At 34.8% G+C, this 16,574-nt stretch overlaps 2 protein-coding genes across 2 annotated transcripts; both read left to right on the top strand.

Annotated features, from left to right (window-relative positions):
- Positions 1–1,817: 1,817 nt before the first annotated feature.
- On the top strand, positions 1,818–2,583 carry LOC136416324 (uncharacterized). The gene is made up of 3 exons (XM_066401437.1): positions 1,818–1,892; positions 2,112–2,244; positions 2,351–2,583. The coding sequence occupies exons 1-3, from the start codon at positions 1,818–1,820 to the stop codon at positions 2,581–2,583; spliced, it is 441 nt and encodes a 146-aa protein (XP_066257534.1).
- Positions 2,584–6,436: 3,853 nt separating this feature from the next.
- LOC136416257 (senecionine N-oxygenase-like) lies at positions 6,437–15,130 on the top strand. Its single transcript, XM_066401352.1, has 7 exons — positions 6,437–6,744; positions 13,190–13,328; positions 13,398–13,551; positions 13,614–13,756; positions 13,808–13,903; positions 13,963–14,181; positions 14,230–15,130. Exons 1-7 carry the CDS (start codon positions 6,557–6,559, stop codon positions 14,542–14,544), a joined length of 1,254 nt encoding a protein of 417 aa, XP_066257449.1. The 5' UTR covers positions 6,437–6,556; the 3' UTR covers positions 14,545–15,130.
- Positions 15,131–16,574: the final 1,444 nt, after the last annotated feature.

Here is a 16,574-nt window from a genome sequence, read left to right as displayed (position 1 = left end):
GGTTCGCAGGCTCGCTGCTCGCTTATCCGTTTACGATACTCGTAGAAGCCTGCTGAGGCTTTCTCCTCTTTTAGGAGAATATCGATGGTGAAGACGTTGGACAAACTGAGAAAAATTAATAATGGCATGTCGTTTAGTAGCTTTATCGCTTAGGGGTTTGGGTTGCTGCACAGGGTCCGTAAAACATCTTTGTTGCCGTCCCATTCAGATGTCACGTTAAATACCTTTTGTTATTTTGTAGTAAAAATATTTTATCTTATCAACGTGCATTGGCCTTCTTACACATTCCTTGCACAAGACATAACAAACACGACATCACGAATTTTTTAAACTCTTAATTAATACTCAACTGTATCTTTTGATTGCATTTTTATTACGCATAAAATTAAATGCTGCTAAGGCGCGTTAATTAAATCGAACCTTAGGAACTGAACCAAAACGATTACTTAAAATAGCAATTCCGTAAAATAATTTTAAACTGGATAAATCTAGAATGATTCCAAATTATGTCAACTATTTTATTAATGCTGTGGCTGTTGATAAGAATAATCGTCTCGTTCTAATTTTCTTGATTTCACAAACGTATTTTTTGTTTATTGAGTACAATAAGAAAACGTAAAAGAAAGTATATTGAGAAATGAAGTACTGTATGATGCATGTAATTCTTGTAAATAAGACGTGGACAATGTTTGAGGGTATGACGCAATTACAGAAGACATTTGCAAGAAGGCGTTTAATTAATCTAAGTAGGAACCACAGTTAATGAAAGCAACAATTTCAATAGTTTATGTCTATTGCGTTTTGCTGACTGTTTATTTCGGTTCACGAGTTAGAATTGTATCAGAATTGAATGCTCTCATATTTTATGATTTGGCTGAACGCATAGGAGAAAATAGGACTGCATCAAACCCTAGTTATATTATATATTAGAAGCGCAGCCCATTAGGCTTTGTTGGGCGAGATTGACAGTTCTTTGGAGTTTTATTGAATTCAACTTAAGAAGAAGCTCGAAGATTAAATCAGCCAATTAGTTCTTACGAAACCATGTGTATGTAAATATACATATCTAGAGGGTGTTCTCGATAAAAACCCACTGTAAAGAGATCTCGTAAATCGTAAGAGACGAAGGAGCACCTAAATGGTCACTGAGACATCATCTTTTCAAAGGAAAGAAAATCATCAAACCCCCAGGGTAATATTTTTTTCAGCATGGTAAGATCCATCGGAACGCAACTATAGATGTGCTGTTTTACCATATTGACCATAACAGGCTTTACACCTGGGTTCTAATTCTATAGAAACATGCGTGAGTCAGAAAAAAATGTTTGTCGACATTATGGAAAATTACGATATTGGGTTGAAATTTTTTTACAAATCAACCTCACAAAAAGTGTATTTCTTACCATCATATGTTCATGTAGAATCAGGGTTTTGACTGTGGCCATGAATCAATTCATCATACGAAATTGTGGTGATTTGAGCATTTCATAGCTTTCTACTCTTCAACAGGAGGGATAGAAAGGGTAAATAATTATGAGGGGTTTTTGGGAACGGTTGAAGGTATGTGGGGTGAAAAGAAATGCAAAAATACCTAAACTAAACGAGAAAATCCATTGGAAATAAAAAATAATAGAACAAAAGTAATAACAACAGGGCCAAAAAAAAAATAACAGGAGTGATAGTAGACAGACAAAATGCAACAAAATATATCCAGAGCTTAGAGAAATAGAAGAAAATGTAGGGAATATTGAGCAAGAATATAAAATAAGAACTAAAGGAATGGTTAAGCCACTCTTGAGGAAAGTACGACGACGGTGATGTACGACGAGAGCGATAGGGATTTGTTTGATAGGATTAGGAAATTAAAAGAGGAAACGGAAAGGGATGAATGGGTGGAAATGCACGATTTGGGAGGAATGTGAAAGTGAAAGGTTTAGGAAAATGGTAGAAAGTATCTAGCACGAAATGAACACAAAAATTATAATATATAAAAAAACAGACACGATTAAGGAAACACAAGTTAAGGGAAAGAAAACATATGCCTTGATTGTGGGCAGGAAACCGGGAGAAAGGATAGAGGAGACAATGGACATGATAAAGGAAACAATTAGGGAGAGTGGGACAAATCAGCTGGTAATGTGACTGAGGACGACAAAGAAGATAAGTATTTTGGTAGTGATGAGGAATCAGGAGGGGAGAGCCAGGGAAATGAAAAGGAGGGTGCAGGAGGGGATGATGAGCAGAGTGAGAAGGGTGGGACCGAAAACTTAAAAAAAAAACGGTAATGCATGTAAGGGGGATGGATGTAACGACGACGAGGGGAGAGGTGCTGAGTGTGGTAATGGATAAGATGCCAGAGATGGGAGAGAGAGAGGTCACTATAGGGAACATGAAAGGAAATTGGGGGGATACACAGGCGGTCACAGTGATGGTGGAGGAGAGATGAGAAAGGGAATTTATGAGGGAACTATATCTGAGGGTGGGATTACCGGTGCGCAGGATGAAGAAGGTAGAGGTGGGGAGGGTCCTGGAGAGGGGCAGGAAGGCAGAGAAGATGAAGAACGAGACTGCATCGCCTTCTGAAGGAGGAGCGTAACCAAGTGAGCCCCCCCCCCCCCCCCCACTGAAATAATGCTTGGTGGCGGTCTCGGAGGAGGTAGGGGTGAAAAAAGGAAAGGGGGTTTAGTCGATCGACGCTCCCTGGATGGGGACGCCAATCCGGCACAAAGTAAGTACACTAGACTGCTTTGTGCCGTACGCACGATATCTGTTCGGAGATTCCCATGAACCCTCTATAAAAGAAAAGCTTTCTATTCATCACATAGTCGAAACTTAAGAAAAAAGACAGTTCAATTACATGGAAATAACAAAAGGCTTTAGAGCAAGGAATGGTTTTGGCGGACTATCTTGAACACTGGCTGACCATGCTTCTGGATGCTTGAAACCTAATCATCAGTTTATGTGGAATTCCATGAAAAAAACTAAAATATTTAATTAAAATATGAAACATTTTGTTATTAAAAATGTCTGGAGTACCTTCTTAAGTGACTACTGCACTAAGTAGCCATCTTAATTGAGAAGTACACGTCTTTTATGCAAAACTTGATTCAGTTTAATGAAGTGATTTTTATGAGTCATGTATTGTTGTTGACTGCTCTCATATGAACTTGAAAAATGTATTCACAAACAATAAATATAAAAAGTAATTCCGAGTATTTTACTCGTTATTTGCCGCACAAGGCTTTTTACGGTTTAACACCCTTTAAAATGACCAGTCAATCAACCATTATCTTGGTATTTCCGTATTTTTAATTTATATTGATGCCTAAACAAGGAAATAAAGATTCATGCCTTCCTGGATGCCATATTTGCTCCAATACACTGTTCTTCGATGTTTGAGATGCAACGATAAACTAAGGACTTAGAACGAGGGATGGGGAGTGGATAGGAAGGAAGAGCAGTCTGGGTCCTATGAATAATAAAAAAATCTTAAACTTCCAATGTTGCGTGTTAAATTCTCAAGTTTATTTTTTTAAATCTTGATTTCGTTTACTACCACAACCTTGATTCAAATAATTATTTATTTTGTAACATTCGCATCCTCACCTGCTGGTTGAACCACATCAAAAAAGCAGGTGTGCTTATCTTTAAGCTTCGATTTATTGCATCAGAAACATTAACTTATCTGATTCAATATTATGGTGTCCGAATGTAATAAGAAATGTCTGGGAGAATGAAAGTATTTTAAGTAGTGTTTACTTAGACAGATAGCCTATCTCTTATTATTTTTGGCGCTTTGCGAAGCTTAAAGTGGTCACTTAGAAATTCGTACGACGCCTAACATAGATCATCTTTTGCTTGTAAAATCAGTAATCATTTTTTTCAATATAAAAAAAATTATTCGCATAATTACCTTTTTTTTGTGTGTATTGACCACAGTCCAGATTTTGCGAAGTTTCTGTTTCGAAAAAATTTTACATTGGAAGAGGAAAGTTTCAAACAGTAAAATTAATTCTGGAACTTCTGGATGCTTCCAAAATTGTGTATAAATTAATGTTAAACAATATTTAAATGTTGATATATTAAATGAAAAAAATAAAATAAATAAAATAAATTTGTATATTCGGAAATTTCACAAATAAAATACCCCCAATAAAGCTTATGTTGGACGTTTCAAGTAAACAGTTACACTATTTTAAACGCCTCTATATTCCTATTAAACATATAACACAAACATATTTACAAATCAATGACGAAAGATTTGTTTATGTTAAGAGGTGGTGAACAATAATTTCAATAAATTTTACAATAAAAACGGAATATTTCCAGAATATTGGTCACGTCATCACATTGATAAATATTTGCCTCAATCAATGGAGCACATATTAGCACGGCTGAAAATTGAACGAAATTTAAAATTTCAGAACATTTTGCAAAAGCGAATAATTTTTAGTTGTTTTGAAATATGGCGCGAGGTTAGTGAAATCAGATCGCTTAATTTTCATTAATATTCATATTTCTAAGTCGGTCCCACAACATCATCAAGAACTGCTGATGTGTACGGACACGGTTAAATACAATGAAGTCTCTAAAATGAATGAATAATCATTGCACTAGTAATTAGACGAAAAGACTTTCATTTTGACAAAAAAGGATTTTTGCCAAAGAGTTCAAACCTAAAGCAAATGAGAAACTAAAACGGAAACTAAATAGTTTTCCAAATAACAAAAAATCATATTTCTTCGGCGGCCGAGTGTTTATACTTTTCTTCAAACCTGCAAACGTTAACTTACTCTCCTAGGCTGATGCAATAAAAACTAAATTCTCTATGCGGTTACTCAATAAGAATCTAAAACACGCATCAATGAAATAAGCATTTCCCTGCGATAATTTTAGCATTTTACAGGGTGATTTATAAAGTTTTTAAATAGACAATTGTAAAAATTTTCTGTTTTCTTCAACCAGTCCTAAGCAATTATCTATTATTATTTAAAAACTAGGTGGGACAAATACGAAATTTGTTAATACCAAGGATTTGTAAAGTATATTTTTTCAAATAAAACATTTCCTTTAACTGTAACTATTCCTTTATCAACACTATGCATAAAAATAGTTTTTTGCTTGAAACATTCTAGTTGAGTGGGAACTGTTTCCCTCTTGTCCTGCGTGGACTCCAGAAATGTCCCTGAGGGATAAAAAAAACTGCAGAGTCGAGAGAGTCTAATTCGGTGTTAATCAACAAAATACCTTATATTATTCGCACTTATCGACAAAAACGATATAATAATATCTCGTAGAGATTCATCACTTGATACTTGAGACATACCGATCTATGGTCTTTTTAGCATCTAACCTTGTTGGCCCCATAGAGGGCCCAAAGTTCATTCTTTATCAGGTACCTCACTTACTAATTAAGATAAAAGGACGTTATTCTCACGAAGTACGGTAATAATGTCTTTTAATAAGTGTATTAGTGAAAAAATGCTTTTCACTACTGTGTCGCAGAAGTATTAAAACTGGTCTAAACTCAATTATGAAATTAAGATTGTGGCCAGTTAGGGAATGAAACTCGCCTAGTGATCAGCTAGATTAGTAGAAAACTGTCAGTTTACTTGTAAAAATTTAAAAGAATGAAAAACTAAATTGAATAATTGGAAATTACTGTTTTCCAAACGAGTTCAAGAAGCGAAACCAATGAGTATGCAGGTACATGTCACGTGATGATCAAGGCCCTAAAGAATTCCGCTTCTACACGTTTCCACTGCTTTTGATTCCATGTTAATTTAATTCGTTTTTATTGAACAAAAACATTTAGACGAATTTCGAAATTCATTAGCCACTTTAAATCTGACCTATAGAACTAAGATGAAGACGGACAATCATGCTAAAGATCGACATGGCAGTATTTTTCAACAAAATAAGGATATTCGTATCATTAAATGAAATTCACTTATTTTTATGTTTATCACGAGAAACATTCATTAGCAACGTACAAATAATTTTGAAACGCGGATGTATTTAAGAAGTCATTAATGAAGAGAAAAAAATGATATTCTTGTGAAGGTATCGTATCCTCGTGGTGTCTTGCAATGACTATCCTATATAGGGAAAGACGTTCTATATGAGAAAAATAGGTTCATCTAAACTATATACAGGGTGATTAAAGAGCATTCGGATGACTAAAACTGGACGAAAATATTCCGAACTTGATATATAGATTGAGGAATATCTTGCATAGTACCCATATTTCAACAAATTCGGTAGTTAGCAAAGGCGAAACCATTTTTTTAATGCATATTAATTGAAAATTCTCATAATGAATCACTTACACTATATCATCACTAAATTCCTTATCATTAAACCAATTCTTTTGCATCATCCGAAACACATTTAAAACCAATACGCCACCGAATCACCATTCATTCTCTCATTCACTTTCACGCAGTACGAACCGTTGAATACAGTTCAAACTTTTACCAGCGAACCGAAAGTCGTGTATTAACTTTGTTACTTAATTAATTTATTTTAATTTATTAATATTTTTAAATATTTAAAAATGCGTGTCGCGATCATTGGGGCTGGTGCTGCCGGATTGGCAGCGGCCAGGCATGTGTCTGCTTCCGGATTTGAGTTGGATGTCTTCGAGATGAGGTCCCAACTTGGTGGAACCTGGGTGTATACCGATGAAGTTGGGAAGGATCGGTATGGCTATCCTGTGTATTCTGCTATGTATAAAGGATTAAGGTAAGTTTAGATTTTTAAATAACGTAGGAAATTTAACAAAAAAAAAAAAAACGAAAAAAAAGATTGCTAGTGCTAGAAAATCAAACTCTCGATAATTTTTTCGGAAGAATAACACTTTCAATGTTTCAACGCTAATAATACTTTAATTTTTTAACTGATAAGTTTTCGTTAACGTGGTATTTTGTCAGCGAGACTTTTCCACCACGGGAAAAGTTATTTGATGATTTAAATTTTTTTGAAAAATTCGTCAGTTTTTGTCATCCCGAACCGAAATTGGGTGAACGTGAAAAAATGTTACCGCATAAAATAAAACCGCATTTTATTGTAAAAAATGAGTACTACCCCAGGGTTTCATTCTGCCGAATGGGCAATGTAGTGACGAAAACATCAACTGTGTTTCATCATCTTCACAATCTTCTGTTTCAAAGAAGTTTCAATTTTACTAAACACTTTTGCTTTATTAACGCTTCCACTTTGTGTTTTCTTAGTTTTCCTATAAATTAGCTATAAGGCACAAAAATTCAAATATGTAATACAAAAGTAATTATTTTAATTCCATTTTAACTGCAACTGGGACTAAACTATTACGATTTCATAAGTCGATTTGCATCAAAATCATGAGGAATTTAAAATTAATTTTCAAGGAAATAGAAAGTACCTAATGCCAATCTTGTTAACGTGTGCGAAAATAAATCGCTTTTCTAATAATAAATTAAATATTATTTAAACTGTCCCAAAATGTTCACTATAGAACAAGACTGCAGATTCCTGCCATTATTATTCTAATTTTTCCTTGATAAATTACCCTCGTTAATAAAGTAAATTATTTATCCATTACATCATTTAATAGAGTCGTGGTACAACATAACAACGCGTCCGTCATTCTAGAACTAAATATTTTACTTTATACTTTTTATTTTCAAACTTTTTTTTATAATATTTCTTTATTTTTATAAAATTTAATACATTGTTCGCTATTTATTCATAAGAGGATAAATACAATAATTTTTAAAAAATATTCATGTTGTAGCCCCTCCTGAACCTCGAGTCAGCTGGAAATTGTTTTTCTCTATAATTAACATCCCTACCAATTAATAGTTTTTTAAACTTAATCTCAAAATAAATAAATAGAGTATTGATGAGTTAACAATAATTCTTTCTGCACAAATCAGTTTTTCAGCCAACACATTCACATCAACATAATGAAGTAAATGTATTTAATAAAAACATTAATTCTTGTACCGTCTTTACGGAAATTATCCCCCTGGTAAAGTTATTTGAACCACAGCAACAACTTAGTTTCCATGGAAACCAACACTCTGACCAATCTCTGACTCAGTTTCAATAAAATGTTGAAATTAGTGCAGGGCATTGATCAATTTCTCGGTTTTCTTCCAGATAAAGTCGCCTGTACTTTGATCAATTGAAAGTGAAAAACATGATATGCAATATAACTTAAAAAAATTATTATAATTTTAATCTTCTACCAAATATTACAATATAGCATACTTTAGGGTAGTGTTAAAGAGCGTTACATAACAAGCGAAGAATGTCGCCTTAAGATGTGAACGAGCCGCAAGCAAGGTCGTCAATCACAAGACTGCGTTAGGCGACTTTCTAGAAAATAGTGTACACTGTTTTCTACCAGCAAAATAATAAAAATGCGAATAAAAAATAATAAAAGTCTGGTGTCAGCCCAACTGTGAAGTCCTACGCTGTAACGACTGAGTTAGCGCTGCCGCCTACCATTTTTTAAAACAAGTTGTTTGGGCCTTTTGCCGAACCTTACTTTCCAAAACAACACCTTTCGTTGATTTATAGACTCACAGGAGTATTTTTACCTAAACGACTAATACGAAGAAATTTCTTATCAACATCTTCATACAGGAAATAACATCGAAATATTTTGGGAGGTGATTCGAGAAATAAAAAAATAAAATAAATTCTTATAAACATATCCCAAAAATTGCTTCTTAAAGGGGCTAGTTCCTCTTAAAGGGGGAACTCTGAATATAGTTTTTTTGGCAATATTTGGAAACGAATTAGAGGATGCATTGAGGTGAACGGAGGTCATTTTCAGCTTTTGTTGTAAACAAGTGATAAATCCTTGATAATATGAGTTTCCTTATTACTAGCTAACAAAAAAATATTTCTATTACAAAAATGCCTACATTGTTTATTAAGATGCATTTCGATGTCCATGTAATCATGTATCGGTTTGTGAAAACTCAGTTTTTTTTTTTGGAAAACGCTCTATCTTAACGAGATGAAATAAAATGATCTTTTTCATCTAAAAACATTTTCGATTTAGTAATTTGATTTTAAAAATTAAGAAATGTCACAAACAAGAAAGTTCTGGCAACGTTTACGGAAGAAACCCCCGAATGTGACGCCCCTGATTAAAATCTAAAAGCGAGTTTCATTTTGTACCGCGTATTACAGCGATAGTAGGTACTTTCACTGCTTAAGGACCAAATTATTAATACATTGTTAACTTTAACTACAAGCTACTTTCCATAGAAACATTGAAACAGAGCCAACGCCAGATTATTTGCGACTATGGAAACCAGCTGGATGTTAAAATTACTATCCTTATTTCAACGTTTCCATGGGCATTATCCTTTCGGGAAAGTTTCCTGGACTTTGATGTAATCACATTAAGTGCTAATAGTCCAAAACACTGGCAACTTTATCTGTAAAATAATTTCCTATCGAAACCAAGAAATTCACCAATCCTCTATAGATAGATTATACAATGTGATTATACAAAAGTGAGCAAAGCAGATGTAGTCCAAGCAAATCCAAACAATGACGTCAAACAATGACATTTGTCTAATCAGCACGTGCAAGGCTTCCCATTGGTGCAATGGTAGTAGATGTGCCAATATCAATTTGTTATTGAGCATGCGTATACGCGTTTAGAATTGCTTTCAAAATAGTGCATTTTCTCTTTCTTTGTGAGAGCCGGCAATGAATTTAAGTGTAGAGATTCTGATTTCTGAAATTGCCGCAGTTGGGCTTCAGGGCTGCTAAAATGATAAGTAACCCTTCTCTATCGCTCGAAGAGCCCAATTATGCAATTTCGGTCAAGTTTAGTTGTTAACTTGTAAATAGAGACTTTTTTCGTTTTAACTGATGCCGCGCTTGTGGAAAACTTACCACCACTAATAATTTAGCCCTTAATCGTGAGACTCTTCCGCTCAAAGGCTCTCATTTATGATGGCATTGTGTCGGCCAAATGTTATGAATTTTGTCAAATTCGCGGAAATAACATTTACCACCTTAGTTTCTCTATTCATCGTTGCACACTATAGGCATAATCCAATTATTATAAAATAAATATAATTATACTTACTTTATAATTAGTTACTCATGACATGTTATAAAAATATTGTGAGTTTTGTTGCAATTCCACTATTGATAACACCTACATATATCGGCCCCAGCACTTTACATGAGATTGCGGTTGCATTTAATAGATTTTTATTACTATAATTACTGCATGTTTACCGAAGGAATGGACTACTTAAACTTATCATCGTACATGGTTATTGACATGACCATAGATTGTTTGTAACTTATCATGTTTAGCTCATTTCAATTGGTATATTTCTGGTCTTACACAAGATGAAATAGAATAGTCCAACAGAGCGATGTAAAAACAAATAATAAAAATCTGTTAAGCAACAAATTCATTCGGGATATCGATTATGGAAATGTATGTAACAAATACCACACATTGAGTCAATTTGAAAATATTTAATGCGATATGAAAAGATTAGTCATCTCAACCAAAATGTCTGAGTGAGCCGTCAGCTTCTTTTGATCAAGACTTTGCAGTCGTTAGAGGTTCTTCAAACAAAACTACATTTGTCTAAATTTTCTAAATGAGGCATAAATATTATAGATTTTTAACTGAGCTAGAGCTCAAAAAATTCGTACCTTTGGCGGAAATTTTGGGAGCGAAAGATTTGTGCGTTGAAGATAAGTTGAAATGACTATATGTTGGATTCAAAATCTGTTTTTTTTAATATTAATTGCTCTCAAAACTCGCATCCTAAACCGGAATTAGCTTTATCAAGAAGGTATAGCATCTATCTTGACTTTTTAGTCATCCAGAAGTATGCGTTCCGATTTTTCGACGATTTGTTATAATCACATAGAGGTCAGCAAGATAAAACTATTTTTAACCACTTTTAAATCCAATGAACCTTTTCAGAGAAGATTTGTAAAGGGTAAACCTAAACCGGGTAGTTCTTGATTTATAAGTGGCCCACCACCACCAAGCTCACCATTATCTGTTCAAGTCGGGTTCAAGCTCGTGGATGGTCATGGTAAATATATCGAGGAAATCAGATGAGAAATACCGGTCTGACTCAATCATCTTTGCTGAACTCTTTTAGAATTGAAAATTTCCTTTGATTAAACTCAAGGAGAACTTTCCTCTTCATGAGACCGAAACGATTGACTAAGTACTTATTATTCATCCATTTTTTGTCTTTTTTTTCTGGGTCAGAAAATGCGTTAAGGGTGGAAATTCTCAAAATGAAGTGTTTGAACTGATGAGGACGTAGTAGTTCTCAAGAAGTCTCGATTTTTCAGTTTACTCTCGAGGTATTGAAGGTAGTTTGGTCTTAACTGAACGCTCTGTATTAAAGACTTTCGCAAGTAATCTACCACATCAGATTCATTATAAAAGAAAGTAATCTGTAGTTACCTTTCATAAGTACCTAGCTACATTTAATTATTATCTTCGGTTTTATAGCATTTTCAGTGCGAGCCTAAACATTGTTCGATTAACCTATCTCGAGGATCAAACGAAAAGTTTGGTTTTCGATTACTGCCACATGCACCCGATTCACCAGATTTGACTTCTTTCAGTTTTTTCGAATTTGAAAAAAAGTCTTACTGGTAAGAAATTTGGATCAGACGCTGAAGTGATATCCGCAACAAATGCGTATTTTGAAGAGTTGGACAAATCTTCTTATAGCAATGGCATAAAGGCCTTGGGGCATCGCTGGGCTAAGTGCATTGAACTTCAGGGAGATTAGGTGGAAAAATAAAACGATAATACTACTAATTTTAAATTGTTTTATTTTTAAGGTCAAAAACATTTCATCCCTTCCTCGTACATGAAAAAACCCAAGAATTCTGTTAACTATCCATGTAACTTTTGTAAGGTTTCTTTATCGGAAATTGTGGAAGCAATTAAGCCACCTTCTATTTCCATTCGCATTGCAGCAATGATTGATTTATGGAATATCCTAAAATTAAAACGGTTTTATTTATCTGGTCACTTATCAGTTATGGGCCAAGTTTTATTCAAACTCAAGTCCATTACGTGGATATAATGGTCATTCCAACCACCATAGTAAATTTCTTCGTGCCTGCAGTTATCGCCTTATCTCTACCTTCTACCAAAAGTATTTTGTGCATTTTCCTGAAAAATTGAAGAAATGTAATAAATGTCACGAATAGTTGTAAATTTAGCAACGAGAGAATAATTTAGATAATAAGTGTTATAAATGGGCTAATTAATTTCATATGCTGTATCTCGGTATTTCTAGAGAAATATCTTTCACAAACACATGTCAGACTGGATCCTGTAAACAACAATTATTTCTTATACCGGCGGTACGTACATGTTCCACATATCTGCAAATGACCCCTCGTCGTATTGCCCAATTTGACGAGATTGGAGGTTTTTGTTACTTTCATTATCTCCATGGCAATAACAGCATAACAATTTAGGAGAAATTCCGGATAAATAAAGTCCCACTACCTCCTGTCCATCATCTTCTGCACTGTAGACCTGGATTGTTGTTACATAAATTTAACAAACGCCACCCTATCTCGGTTACAGATGAAAGGTTCGGGGCTAGTTTTTTAAAAAATTACTTAACTAAGCGTTGTCCCACCCCAAGCAATCCGTCGTTGATAGTCGGCAGTAGGTGAACTAAACAAATGTCAAACTTTTGTAGGATATTTTGAACAGCTTTGGGTCATCAGACATATTCTTGTCGAATTCGCCGTTGTAAACCTTCGAACTTGGTGACTTTTGATATAAAAGTTTTGCCTCCCATTAGGTAGCACCATACAAAATACTTTAAGAAGGTCAATCGACGCTAAATCTGCTGATCTCGGACGCCATCTGCTAGCATCGCATCTTCCTGTCCACTCTCCCGACCCGGCTATAATCAACCGGCGAATTTCACCATTGAAAAAATTCAGTGATTTGCGTGACGTATGATCTACATTAATCATCCTGTATACCTATACTTTATCTATTGCAAGATATCCTTTTTTTCTTAGATCCAAGAACCCATCATGGCCGTACTATTACTTTTGCCTACTGCTCAAATTTGAAGCCTTCTGTACCATAGATAGCTCATACTTTAGCAACTCATTTCAGCCACATAATATAATAATTGCGTTTCTCTTTCAGGACCAATTTACCAAAGGAAGTAATGGGATTTCCTGATTTTCCTATCGCCGAACAGGAAAGATCGTATTTAAGTCAGGCAGAGATTTTGGAGTTCCTTAGCTTATACGCCGAGAAGTTCAACTTAACGGACTACATTAAGGTAAAAAATGTTACCAAAAATAATTTTATGGTCTTCAAAAAAAGGTTGATTCAACGTCTTCGATTTCAGTTTAATACAATGGTGGTGGACGTTCGCCCAGCTGACACAAAATGGAAGTTAACGTACGAGGACAAGCCCACGGGCAAATCTTTCACTGAACATTACGACTCGGTGATCATCTGCAATGGTCACTATAATGACCCGATAATGCCCATCGTTCCAGGTAAGTCCAAACGCCACTGGCATAATATAATATTTAGTTTAACAAATTTAAATCTGCTGCAGGTCAAGAACAATTCACTGGACTCATCGATCACAGTCACAACTACCGGGACCCGGAAAAGTTCCGGGGGCAGAGGGTGCTTGTAGTGGGAGCCGGACCTTCTGGTCTTGACTTAACTCTGCATATATCCGGAGTAGCGGAACATGTAAGAGAAAAATCATTACCAAAAACAACTACTTGAGAATGGTTCTATTAGGTGGTGCTAAGTCATCGAATGCCTGAACTCAAAACTCAATATCCCTCCAACGTTGAAATCCGGCCTGACGTGCAACGAATCCTTAACTTCAACAAGGTATTGTACAACACGTTTGGTTCCCCCAACATTGCTCATCATTGGATATACCTTTATAGGTGGAATTCGTTGATGGATCCTGTTGTTGTTTCGACGCAATACTTTTCTGTACAGGGTACAAGTACAGCTTTCCATTCCTTCATGAATCATGCGAAATAACCATTGACGATAACCATATCCAACCCCTCTACAAGCACATGATCCACATAGAAAGACCTACTATGTGCTTTGTAGGGATACCATTCAATGTTTGCACGTTCCAAATGTTCGACTTACAGGTAGATAATTTAAGTTAACTAAAAATCCTATTATTATAGTATTTTTAGGCAAGGTATTACTGCAAGTACCTCGAAGGTTCGATGGCACTTCCGTCAGCGAAAGAAATGCGAATGCACACCCAACAAGACGTAGAAAACCGTAAGGCTAAGGGTTACACCAAGCGTCAAATGCATATGATGGGTCCTGACCAGGAATCTTATTACAACGATTTAGCTCAAGAAGCAGAAACTGCTCCCATTCCTCCCGTGCTAATTAAACTTCGAGACTTAAGTGTTAAGAGGCTCTATGACGATTTACTCAACTTCCGGGAAGATCAGTATAGGATTGTAGATGAGAATAGCTTCATCAAAGTCTCAAATTGAAGATTATGCTCTAATCATAAGTTTTCGATCAATGTAATAACTGGAGATCCCAGCCCCCAAAGCTATAAGTTAATAATATTGAAATGCCAGTTCCCCATTCAATGAGAGGACTACCCTAATATTGAAAATCTACTTATACTTTGACCTCTCGTAAGAGGTAATTAAGTTAATGAATTTCGTAATTAATTCTGAATTAATCTAGAATAACATACATTCTATTTATTGCTTGTAGTTTTTAATTTATTACATTAAAAAATCGTTAAGCAGTGGCAATTTATACCAGAAGTATTCAGTACCTATCTTCTTTATGAATTTTGCGTTATTTATTAGTACATAATAGTTTCGTATGAGCTATGTAAGGTGCGTTAGGGATAGAACTCCTAACGTACCAGAGTAATTTATAACAAATTAGTTTCATTCATTTAACATTTGGGAAAAACAGTTACAGATGCTTCTCCTTGTTTCGAGTAAATACCCAAAAAATTTTAAGTACCTAAAATTTCCACAAATCCCTGTAGCTCAGTAAATAGCGACGCATTTGAAGACATTTAAAGATGACCGCAGACATTAGGTATTCGGCGAAATATTTATTTTGGCCTCTTTACTTTTTTTTTACTTTAAATTTTATTTGTATTTGTATTTTGTTTATAATAAATACAATTAGATATTACCTGGTAGAAAATAACAAACCCAGTAACTTTTTTTTATTGAAATTGGTAAAATCCAGAACCGGTAAGTAGAGAATTTTCAAACAAAATCTGATTTTTTTCCTTGCATGTGAATTTAACGATGATAAATAAAATTTTAATTTTTGCAAAAATGACTCGTCAAAATTCCTTTTATCATAACCTGTTGTAAAGAGGATTCAAAGACATTTAAAAATCGGTATCAAAAAACCATCCCTATTCAAATTTGACGAGTTGTAACACCCCCTCTTAGGGGGTTGTTCTTGTAGGCGCTAAGTGTACGTCAAAACATGTCCGCCAAGGGAAATCAATCGGCGTGTTTCGGTAAATTTTCCTAAACGCGACAATATAAGAAATATCCGGGGTGGTTTTCTATCAACCTTTAAGTTTTCACTCTATGAGCAATCTATTAAAAGGTGCTTTTTCAGCTATCGCTGATGTACCTACTTCTGTATACACCACTGAAAGTAATTATCACTGATAGGGACTATTCAGGAGTACCAAAGCGTAAGTTTAACGTACTTTGTACACGGCTCTATAAGAATAGGTTTAGTAATTTTACGTCTGTTTGTAGACGCATAAGACCTGATACTCCTTACAGTGCTACATATGCTACCGAGCATGAGTTCATCATTCACGCTCGATAGCATTTGTTTTTTAGAATACACGCCATTAAAAATGAACAAGAAATATTCAGCCTCCGAAACAGGCCTAATAAGAATGACATCACGACCGCCAGAATATAAAATTTTGAGTTTTAATAGGCCTCGAATTCGAAGTCTCGAAATGGCGATACGTGACAATGTAGTAGTAATTATGAAATGTTAATTTATTATAGATTGACTTTTCGTTAATTATTAAGTGATTTAAAAATGCCTAATCGGTTAGAAAGTCTACTCATAATAAATTAAGATAACTCAGGGAAGTCCTAGAAGTAAACAAGGAGATAAGGAAGTCCTTGGAAGAATAAAGAAAAATTGATTTTACTGTGATTTGTCGTTGAATTAGCATTGAGCGTTAGAGGCAAAGAATTACGGACTCATGTGACATAGTTTTACTCTCATATAACGAACTTAATCTTCTTGGGAGAACTCCTTGGGAAATTCTCCATCGGGGATAACGACTTTCATTATATGCTCGTCTAAATATTACACTATTCTACTGCCTTTTTCTTAGTGAATGTTTCTTGTTGTACCTACTAGTAATTGGTCAGATGCTCCTGGGCTAACCAGCCGGAAAAGGGACTTTATCCTTTACATACAAATACCGAACATAAACATAAAGCTATATGGAAAATGAGGTTTTTAAGAAATAACATTATCGCTTTACCTCTAATTCAATTTA

Source organism: Euwallacea similis, chromosome 22 (genome assembly GCF_039881205.1).
Source record: "Euwallacea similis isolate ESF13 chromosome 22, ESF131.1, whole genome shotgun sequence".
Taxonomy (NCBI): domain Eukaryota; kingdom Metazoa; phylum Arthropoda; class Insecta; order Coleoptera; family Curculionidae; genus Euwallacea; species Euwallacea similis.
Note: the sequence above shows the minus strand (reverse complement) of the source record. Positions and strands in the feature narration are given on the sequence as shown.

Bases quoted from the DNA above. Each gene is read 5' to 3' on its own strand.
- LOC136416324 (XM_066401437.1), top strand. From the start codon at position 1,818: ATGTACGACGAGAGCGATAGGGATTTGTTTGATAGGATTAGGAAATTA. The intron at 1,893-2,111 runs GTGGAAATGCAC...GGAAACAATTAG, and splicing joins AAACGGAAAGGGATGAATGG to GGAGAGTGGGACAAATCAGC. The intron at 2,245-2,350 runs GTGAGAAGGGTG...GTAATGGATAAG, and splicing joins AGGAGGGGATGATGAGCAGA to ATGCCAGAGATGGGAGAGAG.
- LOC136416257 (XM_066401352.1), top strand. From the start codon at position 6,557: ATGCGTGTCGCGATCATTGGGGCTGGTGCTGCCGGATTGGCAGCGGCC. The intron at 13,329-13,397 runs GTAAAAAATGTT...CTTCGATTTCAG, and splicing joins ACTTAACGGACTACATTAAG to TTTAATACAATGGTGGTGGA. The intron at 14,182-14,229 runs GTAGATAATTTA...TAGTATTTTTAG, and splicing joins TCCAAATGTTCGACTTACAG to GCAAGGTATTACTGCAAGTA.